Source organism: Sceloporus occidentalis, unplaced genomic scaffold (assembly GCF_023333645.1).
Source record: "Sceloporus occidentalis isolate IW3139 unplaced genomic scaffold, rSceOcc1.0.p SCAF_6, whole genome shotgun sequence".
In the NCBI taxonomy this organism is placed as follows: domain Eukaryota; kingdom Metazoa; phylum Chordata; class Lepidosauria; order Squamata; family Phrynosomatidae; genus Sceloporus; species Sceloporus occidentalis.
Window position 1 is genome coordinate 125,691,998 of NW_028316986.1, and position 16,736 is coordinate 125,708,733.

General features: G+C 37.0%; 1 protein-coding gene across 1 annotated transcript in view; it reads right to left on the minus strand.

The window, feature by feature from the left end:
- Positions 1 to 772: 772 nt before the first annotated feature.
- Positions 773 to 16,736, minus strand: part of CD109 (CD109 molecule) — a 93,073-nt gene continuing 77,109 nt past the window's right edge. The window contains exons 30-33 of the mRNA XM_089530906.1: positions 7,666 to 7,808; positions 3,937 to 4,093; positions 3,056 to 3,158; positions 773 to 1,529 (exon numbers count right to left, since the gene is read on the minus strand). Of these exons, the coding sequence (XP_089387032.1) occupies positions 1,357 to 1,529; positions 3,056 to 3,158; positions 3,937 to 4,093; positions 7,666 to 7,808 (576 nt within the window). The 3' untranslated portion in view covers positions 773 to 1,356. The remainder of the gene's footprint in view (positions 1,530 to 3,055; positions 3,159 to 3,936; positions 4,094 to 7,665; positions 7,809 to 16,736) is intronic.

Below are 16,736 nucleotides of genomic sequence, written 5' to 3' on the forward strand. Positions count from 1 at the left end.
TGGGGGTGTGGATTATCCTTTGTGGGAGAAACCATTTTGGTTGACAGAGGAACAGAAGGTCCTGGGACTACATGGAGGGGAAGGGAGTTGGCAGGTGATAGATGCCCCCATTTCCAATCCTGTTCTACACTAGTGGCCAGCAGTCCTATTCAGTCTCAATGGGGCAAATGTAGTTCAACAGCATTTGAACCTCTAGTTCAACAGCTTTTGATACCAACAGGACTGATGGGAAACTGCTTCTTCTTACCAGGAACCCTTGGCAGCCAGCCATATGAATGTTTCCCTTAAGCGATATATTTCATACCATAAATTAAAATAGTTGCTAAATTTGAGGCTGAGAAGACACATTGGTCATAATGAGAAATCATGAAAGACAGAAAGGCTTGAACTTCAAGATACTTCTTTTCATTTTTTGTCATTAAAAAAACCTATACAAAATACAATTTTAAAGAAAAAAAACACATCTGCTTTCAGAATTTTTCATTTTGCGATTGCCTGAGTGTCAATAATGGTTAGTTGCTTGTAAGCAGCCAGTTTCCTTTTTCCGTGTTGTTACTATACCTTTCCCATTCCATCTATTATATAAGCATGTCCACACAAGGGTCTTTTTTTCTGCAGAATATAACTAAGAAGATAATTGACAGTGATAACAAATTTTAACCTGACTGAAAAAGACTTATTACATTAAGCCCATCTGAAATGGGGTTTGATCTTGTACCAATGAAATCAATAATATATGTAGATTAAATGTTAATTCAACCTAAAAGGCAACACAAATGAAATTGAATGTATGGCTTAGGTAAACCTTTTTATTCATCAGTTTGATAACTAAAATATTCTATTTAGAAAACAGTCTGTACTTATAATACCCAAATAAAGAACTTCATTAAAATATATAGTTCTCTTCCAAATAAATCTGACCTTTTAAATGCAGAAATGCTTATTTTTTTAAAAAAATGTTTATGTTTCTGACATAGCCAGAATTTTACAGTTTGGATCTTTCTTCTGTCACAGGACACAGAAGCTTAGACAACGGTGATATACCCACTTACCTAGGAGTACGCCCCACTGAATTCAAGGGGTTCTCCTTCAAAGTAAACATGCACAGGATTTTGCAGTTAATCCCTGACAGAAATTCCACTGACTGGAACTTTCCTTTCTGATGTCCTACAGCAGAATCTTACCCTTCTACAGAAAAGTATATATTTATTTTAAGACACAAATTCTTGCAAAGAGTTCTCAACCTCTGAACCTTACTGAGCGTATTCTCAAATTGTCCTATGCACCACATTCAGGTTTGCAAGTTACCTTTATGGAGAACACCTAGAATGCAATGTGGATAGACTGCCCACGTGATCAGATGAGCCAACAGTATAGCAAGCTTATATGTACAACTAACAGTTCATAAGAGAGGAAAATCAAAGAAGAGCCATCTGTTTCACAAAGATTGCATTCATCTTTTTCACAGAAGGAACAAGATGATAAAGTCTGCATCACTTCAGAGTTATAGCTTCTCACTGCTCTTCTCCCTGTTTCAAAGAGAAGGAAGAATAACATCAAGCACTGCTAGTGCCCGTCACATCCTAACAATTTTTTAAATTTAATATAGTTATGCAGTGCTCAAGGAAGAGAAAGTCACCATGTGAACCATGAAACAGAAGTCAGTCTCAAGCCAAGTCTGCAATGACTTATGGATACAACTGGATTACTCCAGTTCCCTTTGGAGAATGTAAGTCCCTCTTTTGGTTTGCTTTTTACTCTTGAAAATGAAAAATAGATTAAGTAGCACTTATGAAATCATTACTGACATAGCTTAATATATTTGTGATAGAAGAAACAAATCGTTCAAGTGGTACATAACAAAAAAAATCCACTGGCTTAATGCTGATGGGATCTGAACCCCCTTCCATTACTACTAGCAATGAAATTAACTTTAGATTCCCATTGCTTCCAGTATATACTAGTGACTTCACCCAATGTATACAGATACATAATTTTATACTATTTTAACATCAGCTGTTAAAATTATTTTTGTTGCTCTCTTTTCCCTTTCCTTGATGTAATAATAATAATAATAATAATATTTATTTGTATACCGCCCTCTGGCAAACCAATCCGGGCGGTTAACAACAGTAAAATATAAAATATCACAATTAAAAACACTTTATCCCTCCCCCCCTTAAGACAGTATTAAATAGTATAACATATTAAAAATACAATATCAAGGATAAAAACAGCAATTAAAACTAAAAACCCTGATATCCCTCTGTTGATCCTCAACCATCACTAAGATGGGGCCACGGGAGGAATGAGGGAATCAGGGAACCTGGGCCGGGATGGTTAATCTGGAAAGGCCTGCCGGAAGAGATCCGTCTTGACCGCTTTTTTAAAGCTGTCTAATGATGTTATCTGACGGATCTCATCCGGCAGGTCGTTCCAGAGTTTGGGGGCGACAGCAGAGAACGCCCTCTGGGAGGTTGCCGCAAGCCTAGATGTTACTGAATGAGAACTGTTTGTGCAGTAGTAGTAGGAGAAAAAGAAGAAGTTGTGTGCTTTCAAATCATTTCCAACTCATTGCAACTCTAAGACGACCTCTATCATAGGAGTTTCTTATCAAGATTTGTTCAGAGGGGTGTGTCTTTGCCTTCCTCCGACGTTGAGACAATGTGACTTGCCTAAGGTCATCCAATAGGTTTCCATGGCAGAGCAGGGATTTAAATCCTAGTCTCTGGAGTCAGAGTCCAACACTCAAACCACAACACCATGCTGACTCTCTTTAAAATTATAACATGCTTAACATGTTTAGAACAACTAAATTATTTTTTTAGGTTTTTTTAAATACAAATGTATTTATTTATCCAATAGATTGTATTGTAATCTGCCCAAATATGTTATGACATCAAGAAGAAATAGTATAAACTAACAAACAAATCTTCAATGCCCCTTCAGTTAATGAAATTCTTTCCTAACTTAAAAAGGATATATTGTTCTCACCATGAACTACAACTGGATATAAGACTGAAAACAAGAACTATGAAAAATCATTCAGACTTACTGGGTTCGTAATAATCCACCACAGTTACAGAGGCATCTTGAGTATTTGCTACTTTGAAGTCTCTCACAGCAGGAATATCTACACAAAACTGTGTTTCATTTAACTAGAAAAGAAAAGGGAAAACATGTGGAACTCTACAGGCTTCTGTAAAGGAGGAATCTGGCCAAACAGATGCTTAATTAATGTCTTTTACTCACTGCTTAAAATTAATCCTTCTCTGATTGTATACAGAAAAATTTGCATTAATCAACACCTATAGCTATATATTCATACCGAAGTACACTCTGACAGTGTGATATGTCACCCACCGATACTTCACCAACACAATAGACTTGTATATTTACATTTACATAGACATGCTGGTTCAGAAAAGAATGAATGTTAAGAGTTTTTGGGTCAACCTAAGGCTGTATACCCACTGCAGAAATAATCAAGTTTGACATCACTTTTACTGCCATGGCTCAATGCTATGGAATTCTGGGAACTGTAGTTTTGTGAGACATTTAGCCTTCTCTGTCAAAGACCTCTGTTGGCACAACAAACTACAATTCCGTAACATTGTACCATGGCAGTTAAAGATTCAAAACACACTCCATAAATAATCCAGCATGAGACCATTATAACTGCCCTGGCTCAATGCTAAAGAATCTTCGGAATTATAGTTTATTGTGGCCCCAGAGTTCTCTGACAGAGAAGGCCTAATGTCTCAGAAAACTACAGTTCCCAGAATTCCCTAGCCAGGACAGTTAAATCAATCTCAAACTGCATTATTTCTGCAGTGTGTTTTGGGCCAAAGTGGTGTCAAACTGGATTATTTCCGCAGTGTGGATGCAGACTGAGAGGTTTATTTGCAAAAATATTTTCCTTGTATATTAACTTACAGAGTCCAAATATAAATGAACTTTGCCTCCATCTTTCTCCACCTTCTTAACTGGATCATCTACTGACATGAAACTGGGTGACAGAGAAAAACCACTCAACAATCCAATCTCTATAAGAGCCATACCACTCCTTGAAGATGAGGCAGTGCCCAAATACCTAAACAAAGAAAGAGAGAGAGGAAAATAGATTTTTTAAAAAATCAATAAATAAACATACAGTAGCATTCTTTTACAAATCCTCAATGTAAAAAAAAAAAAGTATAAGTACTGGTTAGTTCAAAAACCTCAGTTTCCAGTAATGCAGCAAAAACCACAGAAGGAGCATGCATCTCCAAAATACCGACAGTACAAACTGCAATATGACTGCATATGCATCTGATCTGAACAACCTTCTTTCCCAGTTTTTTGAATATGGAAACTGTATACTTACAAAGATACAGGGCACACACATATTGTTAGCATGATCATGTTTGCATTTCACATTTCACCACACTTATTACAAGTATTTGTGTGAACTAGCCCAACTCTCATTACTGGTAAAATATCCAAGTTCTCATTGATTTAATGGGTCTGCTCTGGTTTTGACTAGCAATTGGATTCAAACCAAGCTTCTGTTTCTTCACTTTCTGTAGAGCGTAACCATAACTTTTGATAGCTAGTTCTCACTTTGCACTAAGAATTAAGCAGAACTAGGTTGTTTGAAAGTTGCTCTTAAAGGACTGACTTTCTTGCAAATCTATATGAATCTAGTTTCTCTAGCAATGTAGTATCTATTAACTGATGGACACTTTCCAATTCATTCACTGCTAGAATGATGATAAAATGCTATGCTTGTTGGGAAAATGCTGGTTGCCTGAATGTTCTGTAGTATTTGTAGGAGTGAATTTCCAATGGATGAATTTATCAATTAAACATAGATAAATCCAGTGGACACTATCAGTATTAAACAGCACCTCACATAGTACACAGAATTTGTGTGTACTGAGAAATAATTACTGTATATACTCGTCTATCAGTCTAAAAATTTATGCCCCAAAATTAACCTCAAAATCCCAGGTCGACTTATTTACGGGTCACTATGGGAATGTGATAGCAGCTCCTTCAGATTTTCCCATGCGGTGCGGAGAGTTTATTTCTCTTTGGAGCCAAACAGAAAGATTCCTGGGTAATTGACTGATATTGCTGTTTAAGAGTCCATCTCCTGCCCGCTCATCTGACTGAAACAAAAGCTGAAATGATGAAGCAATAAGCCTCAATGAGAGTCTCTCTTGCCATATGCACACATACACACACTGAAGAAGCCTCCAAGTTTTACCTTCGACCTATCCACAGGTCATGGCAAAATCCATAATTTTGGCCCCAAAACCTGACCTCGACTTATACATGAGGTCAGCTTATAGTTGAGTACACATGGTACCTCTGCATTCAGTGGCACATATTGACAAGTAAGTGGATTTAGGGTATTAGCCTAAATAATTAAATTGTTTAATGGAGCCTCTGAGGTATTTCTTCCTGCTCCTCTCCTAGCATTTTAGTAATAATCATGAAAGCACCTTCTTCCAGATGGTAATTGCACAGTACAGTACACTCATTCCTCCACATTTGCGGCTTTGACTTTTGCAAATTTGATTGTTAACATGTCCTCTCTAGGAATATCTAGATCGTCCAGCATAATTCTATGTTCAACTGTAACCAAAAGTTGCACTGAAGGACCTAGAGATTCCTAGAGAGAACACTCCAATAGGCATTTGTAGCTCCTCCAGTGCAATTCTATGGTCAATGTCTGGCAGATCTTGACCATGAAGTTGCATTGGAGGACCTAGAGATTCCTAGAGAGGTGTTCTCTCAAGTAAAAACTGAAGATGCCAGCCACAGAAGCTGGCGAAACGTCAGGAAGAAACTCTTTCTAGAACATGGCCACATAGCCTGAAAAACCCACAAAAAACCAAAAACATAGTATTTTTTGTTATTTGCGGTATCTCCACATTCACAGGGGTCCTGTGCCCCTAACCCCAGTGAATGTGGAAGGACGAATGTAGATGCCTGCAACTTCCATCATACTGCAAGGCTACGAAAACATGTTTGTGGCTTTCACTTTCTATGAGGTAATACATAAGCACCCTTTTATGAAAGTGAACTCTTTAGATAGGTGGCAAAAGAATTTTATTTGGCAGGGACAATAAACCACAACTATTATCATGAAATAAAGTGTGTCACCTATCTGTATTTTAACTGCTTGACATTAGTTAAAAGTAATTCAATAAAACTGTATTTCTTTTTATATGTGGACAATTTTCAAGAGAGGAGGACTCACTTTTCAAAGTAATGCTCTTGGGCCTGGCGGCATGGCTGATTAAATACAGATATGGCTTTGAAAGAAATTCTGTACAACTGCTGGCTGAAGTTGGCTCATAAGATTAAAAGGAAACAAAACCATCTGTGGGATGAATTGCCAGGCCAAAGTAGCTGCTATTGAAAACAAATAACTGAATTGGAACTGGATGTAATTATGTCTACACTGTAATTGCAGATGAGAAGAGAGCTCTGGTCATTACCATAAAGGCCTAATTCTTTTCTAGAAAATAACCATAGAAAAAGAGAGCCTGTGCGGTGATTACGAGACAACAGTGAGGGGCTGTATCAGAATGCTTGGGCAGGTCACAAAGTTCACATTTTAAAACACACACATGCACCTTCTACCTCACGTTTCTTGGATAAAGGGGGGGGGGGATACAGGAGGCACACACAGACTTCCAGTTCCCCATAACAGCACTACACCCTGCCCACATGTCTAAGAAAGGCAGAAGAACTCTGCTATGAGTTCTTATAAGAACCCATATATACAAAGGCAGAACTGAGTTGTTAATGTGTAAATTACTTTGCACTTCTTAATCCTCAAAGTAGCGCTGTGAAGAAATAAATATATCCATTTTCAGATGTGCAAACGAGTACAAATAGTAGGCTTCCCAAAATGGTATTTGAAACCCACAATGGTATTTGAAATCTAGGTCCAAAACCCACCGCAGAAATAATCCAGTATGAGACCACTTTAACTGCCCAGGCAGTGAGGGAATTCTGTGTAGTTTTGCGAGACATTTAGCCTTCTCTGTCAGAGAGCTCTGCTGTCACTATAAACTACAATTCCCAGGATTTCCTAGCATTGAGCCAGAGCAGTTAAAGTAGTTTCAAACTGGGTTATTTCTGCAGTGTGTTTTGGACCCTAGTTTCCCAACCTAACAGTTGGATCGTGCTTGCTGTAAAAGAGAAATATAATTTCACAACCAAGACACTTCCAAATTACATATAAACCTACCTGTAATATTTATTTCATGCATGTTAGGTCAGACAAATGCATGAGATGGAACATGGCAAACTAAAAACCTTGTGCAAGATCACATCAATATGAATGAATAAACCTCAATTGAAGGTAATGGATTGCTATATAGTAAAAGCAAAGTAATTTCACTGGTTATGCAGACATCTGGCTTTATGTTTACTCAAAGTGTTCCCTTGACTTCAACAGGATTTTTGGTTTGGTGAGATAATGTTTACATCTGAATTTTCAGGAGGGCCAAGCAAGGAATGAAAAAGTAATTCACTGTAAGATAACCAACAGAAATGATGTAACTAATGTATACATAAAGATACCACAAACCTGTCTCACTCAGAGGTTATTAGAAGTCTGTAAATTTTAAAAAGGAAATGGGGTTGTTTCACATAATTACTTACCTAGTGCAGACATTCAGTGTTAAACGATTGATATCTTTTTTGTCATCCTTCACATTGACGTCCAAATCAAAGGCTTCTTGATCTTGTGCTGATCTACGCCTCCGGCTGGTATGTAAATTTTCCACATTATATATAATATTGAGCTACAAAAGTGAAAGCAGGAATATTGGTAGAGTAAATAGGACTGGCATAATGCAATGAACTGAAAGCATAAAGACAAATAACTACGGATTTCCAGGAAAAGGTGAGGATGTACAAAGAGTAGTTTAAATTATGAAAATGTTATACTTGTGATACATTTTCACTATCAATATTCTCATCATACAATATTTTGGGACAGTCTAATATGCAGGTTAAACAAAAATGTCATATCATATCAAGCAAATCAGGGAATTTACCTAATTCTTATCTACTATATACACCATGAAATCTCAACAATATTTTTTATAAATCTGAAGACATTTTAATGCAGTTGAAAATGTTTTGCATTCAAAAATACTGACTGCTTTTTATTTAAATTTTGCTCCTAAAACTCCCATCAGTTTCCAACTCCTGGAAAATGTGTCACATTACAAGACACCCTTTTCCTAATACTATTCAAGGGGCCTTTTTCAAAGTGGAATATAAATTAAAAGCAGAGCAAATTACAGCAAATTTATAAATATTCTTCCTCTGCTGGTTTCTTTTCCCAGGTCATTCTCCTTGTTGCTCTAAAAATTATTCAAAGTTCCTCTCTCTTATAAATTTAGAAATCACTTTGTACTTCATCACAACGTATCCTTGAGTGACCAATCTATCCTTTTGGATGGAGGTCAAAAGAAATTTAAGACAAGAGAGGAGGCAGAAAAATGACAGAGGGGTTTACAAGTAGCCTACCACACTCTTCCTTACTGTAAAATTGATCAAAATCACATCTGCACTGCAAGCAATTGATATACAGTGACGGAAGGCAAGCAAACCAAAGACAGGTTATCTTTGGGCAAGGAATGATAACTACTGTATATTTTATTGCTAGGGCAATTTTAAAAAATGATGTCATCATTGCCAGCAAAAAGAACACACTTGGCATATTAAAAGAAGCAAGTTCTACATAATGAACTATCCCATTTAACACTGCCCCTTCTCTTTTAAAAGTAGCACTTAGTTGGCAGCTTCCATATCAGACTGAGTGAGCAGTCTGGGTTTTAGTCCAGACATTAAAGGAGCCATCTGAATGATTTAGCTCATTAGGTATCTTCTTTGAAGTTCTCTAATACTCAAAGTATATTCAGCTACACCTCTACTGGCATGGGAAACCACAAGCCACTCTTGCCAAGCAAACTGAAAGTGTTTACAAGGAATATTCCCTGACTGGTGATGAATTCCCTCCCGTCCCCCAACTCTATCCTCCTTCCTTTTTGAAAAAGGAAAACACGCATTTTATACTCTGCAAAGAAAAGACATGAGATGGGGCATATATAGAATGAGAAACTGCATGTGAGAAAAGAGCTAAGCCGTTTCCCCCACACCTTTCAACTTTCTCTGAATTCCCTCTACCCAAAGTGGCTTGTTGTTAGAGTGGTTTTACTACATCCATCTGTAAAGCTTGCCAGCTCTCAGGTTTACTAGCATGTTAGAGGCTATAAAACAAGCAGGAAAACAGTTAAAGGGCAGTTAAAAAGGCAGTTCAAGATTAACAGTGAACAACAGATGTAGGGGAAAATACATTATCATGGTTACTATGTGGCAGAGAGATGAGCAAAATCATTGTTCTTCTTCAATGCATCTTTTCTATTATTTTTTAAAACTTTTGATAATTTGTTTTGGCTTGGAAAACCCTCCCTGGGACAGTTTCACCACAGTTCCTTCTCCTGTATCATAGTGTAGATGCTCATATTTTATGTATACTATTCTGAGATCCACAGGTGAGGCAATGAAGATGAAGTCAATGAACAAACAGGCAAGTAAAGCATGTAATGTAAACCGAAACAGGAAAGTTAGTTGAAGAGAGATAATGCTTTTATTTAATCATTATTACTAACATTTAAAAATCAATTGTAAAGATCTGAAAGCCGTATCTCATGGAGCAAGGAACATGATTTGCATCTTTCTCCATCCTTTTACATTCTCTCGCACTCCCACAAGTGTATAAATACGCTTTATAACCTGGGGTTTTAATATTGCTCTGTACTGCATCTGCAGCTCATGCTAAAATAAAAACCAGCTAGTCTTAAAAAAAAAAATCAACTGAATCAAATGGAAGGATCCAAGGATTAAAGTTTATGCTAAATTGGCATTTAAATATAAGTTAAATGTTTTCACTTCATTGTGAGAATGAAAAATGCCATCCATAATTTCACTGCCTCTACCCATGTCTCTTTTGAGCTTTGGAGAAAAGGAAATAGATGCATGAATTTTTGAAAACCAAATTTCACTTCCAGCCGATCAAAACCTTTTCTTTTACTTTCTCTTCCTCTCTCCCTTAAAATTTATCCCTTACCTCCTTCTCTCTTTAAAATTTACTGGTTCCCATGTTGCTCAAAAAAAAAGTCCCAGAATTAATAAAACCTTAAAAATTCAATTTGCTGGGGCAGCTGAGAAACCTCTATGTTGTCTCTGGTGTAGAACACAAAAGGGTCATCAAGGAGCAAAGACAACCACCACCTCCTAAACTATGCGAACTATTTGTTGGTTTAAAATATAATATCTTGCAATCTTGGATTAAGTAAAGTATCATAATCGAATGAGGTAAAATAAGTGGTTAGATACAGTGAACTTGAACAATGTAATTCTTCAATTCTGAGGAACTAAAAAAAAGCAAAAAGCAGTCAGTAAAAATCCAAGAAATGTTCAGCCAGATGGGAAATATAAAATTTGTTAACCCCTTAGCACTGTCTCTTCCCTAATTAATAAATATATTAAAATTAATTAATACCTTACAACTAAATTAATGCTAAAACTCCAATTTAATTCAATTGTTATAATTAAAAAATAAATTTAATTATATGAATATCTCCAATATAACTGATAACTTAATTGAGTTTAACTTATTAGTTCCTGTCTGGATGTATATGTTATGATATATAGCTCCTTCAAGCCCAACTAATCTCATTAATTATCAATCCCACAATAGATCCATTAAAAAAAAAACTAGGTGCAAAGATGCATTAGTGTCATGTCTAGTCCTAAAACTTAGCAAAGTAAATACATAAAATACATAAAATCAAAATCCATGATAACACACATTGCTGTCCCCCAAAAAAACCTTGCATTCCTAAGCTTCAGAATAAGTTAATCAAGGTCCTCAAAGAATAGTTAGTCAAACATGCTTTCTCAGCAATAGAGGCATGCTGTGAATTTGGTCAGATCAAACTGGAAGCATATCAGCAATTTGTCATCACTCAAACATTGTTGTTTCACTATTTGCCAAGAAAAGCAAACCGATAACAATTTACCAGCAACAGAAGAACATCTGGAGCAACATAGTGAATGACCCCTTAAACTTCCCCTTACTGGAAGATGTTTTATGTTTAGTTTTCCATTTCTCCTTGCCCTGGACCAAAAAGATGTCCAGGTAGGAAAATGGTCACAAAGGAGTGAGTGAAGATTCTTTCCTAGCTTCAGTATCAATTCAAGACCAAAACATGTTCTTCTTGCTCTGCTGCAAGCAAGGCAAGCCAATAGGCATCATAAGCAATAGGCATTTCAGCAACTCGCAGTGTATTACTATTCAATACAGTGATCCACAAGCCATCAGCTGCTGGTCTCAACAAGGTTCTGGGAAAACTATCTGGATGCAATAATAATGATATGAGGGGAGAAACCACTACACCAGACAGTTTGAGAAACATTTTTTGTAGGATACATGTTTGTGGTAGAAATAGGAATGCAGTCACTATACATTCACTCCACCAAAACTCATACTTATTAATGATTTACAACCAGGCTTAATACTAGGACCTTTCAACACTGTGTGGACTGCAGATCCATGCCATGTAATGCAGCACCCTTTGTGCAACATATTCACAGATGCTGTTTGTTGTACAGTGCACTTGTACATTTCTGGTGTGCTTCTCATACTTGATCCTTGTGTGTATGGGACCAAAGTCATGCAAGTGCCTTCCCTTGTAATTAAGACCACACATCTTTCTTTTAGGCTGCATTTCTGTTCTTGGAATGCTTTCTTTTACACTTATAAAGTATACTTCCCCCAGTGTGTGGATCCACTGTTTTTGTAATTTGATGTAAATGTGATTTTGTGGCCATCTACTGGAGACTGTTCATATTTGAATTAGTGATATAACTATGCTGATGCCTACAGATTTCATGCTGTTCCTTGTACAAATTTTTAATCTGTTTTGAATTATTGAATCACTAGCATTTTTCTACTGCTTAATTCCAATACTAGAGCTAAGTTTCTTTTTTTACTAAAGACTAAAAAGCTACCTCTGCCCCATTTTGTAACACAAAGGGCTAAATCCAATTGCTCATCATGATAAACTAGATCCATTAAATTAATGGAACTCACACAAGTATTGACACTGATTCAGCAGCTGATTCAATGGGTCTATTCCAACTTGAACTAGCAATTCAATTCAGCTCCATGTAATACAAAACAGCCAACCATCATACACTGAATAATTTGTGTCCTATTTTGTGTTTGTTCATGTCAGCTACAGGTCTTAGAATTTTTTGGTAAAATGCAATGTTAAAAAATAGTTTTAATACTTTGAGGTCTGTGGGCTTAACATCTTACTGTGCAAACCCAGCTTTATATATAGCTGGCATATTGCACCAACTGAATAAGGTTGGGGCCCGCTTTGTTTAAACTGTGTGGAGGGGATGGCACTCAGTTTGACAAACATAATAGACTAGTTATGTGGCAAACATGCAGCTGCCATTATGACACACTTGATCTTTCCTCTACCCACATTCCAGTTTAGTTCTCTCCCAACCTTGCCAGAAAACTTCACCCAAATGACTAGGAACTTGTTATAACAATACAATGGGAATTTAAAATATAATGCTAAACTCATGGAAAGCGTTGCTACTTCTCAACCCCAAAGAGGCTCCTGTCCCTTTAAGAAATGTATAGTATAGAGAAGTTCAGCATCTGCAGCTCCTTCCATTACACTGATAAAGTGGTAGTACATGTACTTCCTGCCAGCTCCTTCCCAATTCACAATGGAAAGCAAAGGCACATCCTCTCAGGCCAGTCACTGGCAGGTCTATCAAGCACTAAAATTTTTATTTGGCAGCAACATCTGCAATATTCCATCTGAAACATGTCAAGTATTTGGAAAGTTTCCCAAAAGTCCAAGATTCTTTTGCTCTCCCATGTTTACCCTTAATCTGGGATCATAAAAAACAGATGTCTGGATGAAGGTATATGCTAAAGGGTTATCTTCAGAAGGAGATTCTTTTTGGTAATATTTTGTTTGGCAAGCAAAATTGGGCTTGTGGGAAGAAAAGAGAATGCTAACCAGCTTTCATTACAAACAGCAAATCTTAGCACCTGTAGAAACGGGTGGGGAGATACACAAATAAATCACATCACTGAGTACTGTCTCAAGGGAGCAGTGTCAGTTTTCAGCAGTAAAAGAGCTGGGATTCTTTTTCTCCCTTTTTTTCTCCCAAAAGACACCTTACTATTTCGTTTTAGTAAATAAAATAAAACCCTAATTTCATGCCCATTGACGACTAAAATAACAAGGCATATTAATAAAACAGAATTTGGATATATTGCTTAGCTGTAGGTATATGCATAGAACAGATGTTAGCATCTAAAACAAAAAGAAAAGACAGGTTTCTGGAAATTATGTGTGCCAGCACCCAAACTTCCAGCTAGATCAGTACATTTCACCATAAGAGATGAATTAAGGATGTTTCTCTTGCAGCCAAGAGAACAGCTTGTAAGTTTATCAACAGTTGACACAAAGAATACAACAATTTTGACTTTGTACTCATTTTATCCAAGATAAATAAAATTTCAAACAGGCTGAGGTCAAGGCAATAAAGAAATTCAAGATCAGCTAGGAAAAGATATTTAGAAAGATGCAAGATATTTAGGAGCTTGGAGAGGGGAAACAGGGTCTTCTTTTAAAAAGTCTGGAATGGCCAGAATTGTCTCTGTCTATCCTATCTTATATAAAATAAGGTAACCAAAAATCAGAAGTAACCCACAAAGCTGTACGGAGGCCCACACAGCATGTAATGGGGCTTCACAAATGCTTACCAACCCCTCTTTTTGCAGAGCCAGAAAAAATTGAGAGGCTTATTCATCCCACTGGAGAGCTAGTGGTGGCAAGATACATTTGGCTTTTGGGGATGACAATCTGTGAAGGAATGCCCATAGGTCTCCTGGACCCATGACCCAATAAGGCACATCTTTAAGTGCTTCCTCTTTTTTGCTGTCAGCCTAGTCCTACTTCACAATCTTACGTGCTGCAGTACAAACAAGAGTTTCCAGCAAATCAAAAAGAAGCACAGAAGCATTTGCTGCAAGTGACATACAGAAATGTCTTCCACTAGGTCTCTTTGTCTTTTTAAAGGTTGTACAACAGTAATTAAAAAAAAAGTCTAGCCCAGGGCTGAGAGGTAATGTGAAGGACCTGGAGTGAAAAGCCATTACCATCCTCTCCACTACCCCTTTTTCGACCTTAAAGAAGGTCCTAATGCCAAACAGCTGTGCTATGTAAGGGGAAACAGCAACTTGTTGGCACAGATGTACCAATGGTTAGAACTGTGGTAGCACCTGGTCCAAGTTTAGATCTATATATTAGCCTGCAGGGACAAATTGTTCTGTCACACACCAGTGTTAGAATTAGTGTGCCAGAACATACAAGCTATTGGCATTGCCTCGGTGGCTCATAGGAGAAGGCCATTAGTGTCGTGAAAGGAAAAGATCACAACAATCACTTGTTTCATTTAGCAAATGAAATGCAGACCTGACCTATGGGCTCATGTGGGGGAGAATAACACTCAAAGGATATTGGCATTATCTTTCCTTCAAAAGGAATCCTGCCAAGTGAAAGGAAAGAAAGGTGGTTGTTCCAGCAAATCAATAATTGTACTGAATGTAATTACTCCCAAGTCATCGTCTTTTATTTTGCATTGCCTAACTACAGATGAGAAAGTGCAGGGCTCTGGAACTGAATAACAGTACTTCCATTATAACTATTTAGTTTTGGTGGGGGTTTTGTTTGTTTTTGTTTTTTGTTTGATTTTTAGACATTTGGCCAGCTCCACCTATGGCAAGGAGATACTCCTACTTCATCCCAGGGCTTCCAAGGTTACTTTTCAAAATTAATTCATTGTGTCAATGTATTACAAGGACAGGGAGACTTCAGTAGGCTGCTGTCATTAAAAGAAAAAACGTATCTTGTTTTGTTTTTTGTGACATTGTTTCTTCTTTTTTGAAAATCAATTAGAAAATGGACTAAAATTCAGAGGGGAGAATAATGAGGAAAAATGAGTAAATGTTATACAGTGGATCCTTGTTATCCGCTGGGGTTTTGATTCCAGGAACCCCCATAAATAACAAAATCTGTGTATGCTCAAGTCCAATTAAATACAATGGCATAGCAAAATGGTGTCCCTTATATAAAACAGAAAAATCAAGGTTTGATACTTGAAATTTATACTTTTTTTGAACATTTTATACACAGATGCTTGAATCTGTGTATAAAAAATCTGCATATAAGGAGGGCCAACTGTACATTAGAAAAGTGTGGCACTGCTACAAATTGTTATTTGCAAGAGAAACATCATTATGCCCATGTTACAAACCATAGTTTGTATAATTAGTTTCAAGCTCTGCTTCATTATCATAATTGTATCAGATTTCCTCCTCCTTCAATGACACAGATCCAGACCGGTGTGTAAAAGGGCCATTTACCAGGCCCTTCTTTTAACAGTGTAGTAACACTGGACCCTACTCCCACTGGCTGTGTAGCTGCAATCTAAATTTAATATTGGCCCAAGCACCTCCCCTCATGATGCTAGCAGGTTGCGATGCTGAATGAACATACAGCACTGCAGATTAACAGTGAAATCCTATGCAAACTCCTTAAACCAAGTTGACCATTTTTTACGAATACGTTTGCATAGATTCAGTGTTAAGTTTTGAGGGAATAAAATTAATGGTATACTTTGCAGCTGAAGTCCACTCACTGTAGTAACACATTTAAATTCATAGTACAATAAATCATTCAAATTTATGATATTTATGTTTAGCTAAGTTTAAGGTTTCTAATCAGTTTTTCCCATTTCATTTTTAAAAAAAAAAGGGGGGGGGGAATTCAAATATTGCATATGTCATTTACATTTAGCTCTTTCATGGCTGTAGGAAAGAACTGCTGTTAAGTCCACTACTATCTAATGTGATGATGAGCAAATAATTCCCTGCTGCGATGTTCATTCGAATTTTGGCCTTCACCACTGGTTCTGAAACTATCTTTTAATACATTTTAAATCTGTTATAAGCAGAAACAGCTCTTATAAAAATGCAAACAACAATCTGTCACACTCCAGTGTCTCACTGATACTTTACAACAAAAATGGACAGCTTATTCTGAAACTCTTGTTCATATTCAATCATAATTATTCCCTTGTTAATACAATGTGTTCTGTTGTTTATTTGTGCAGCTCTCAGATCAGCATGGAATATGGCCTGTGTAATTTATGTACTTAGTTCAATGCTTTCCAGGACCATTAAAGATAAAAAGTATGCAAAATTGCCCTGGAGTTTCCTTGCCAAGCTAGGTTTTGTGGTATTACCACTGCTTTGATCAACAAACATTGTCTCTTCTGACAGTATCCAAAAATAGAGGGAGATCCTAAACACAAATGTAGCCCCATAAATGCTCTCATGGGTCATCTTCACTTCCATCCCACTGTTCTGCTGCATGGCCCAAACAATACTCCGCTTGTTGTGTTTGGCTACGTGTCAATATTGTGATTTCAAAAGAAATAAGATGTACCTTTGGTTGACATGGGAACAACTAGTAAGCTCTGCTGAAAAGGAAAGGGGTATGATAAGCTCTAGGTTGATTGGTACTCTTGTTAGTAAACTATTTACATAGTGTTGAATC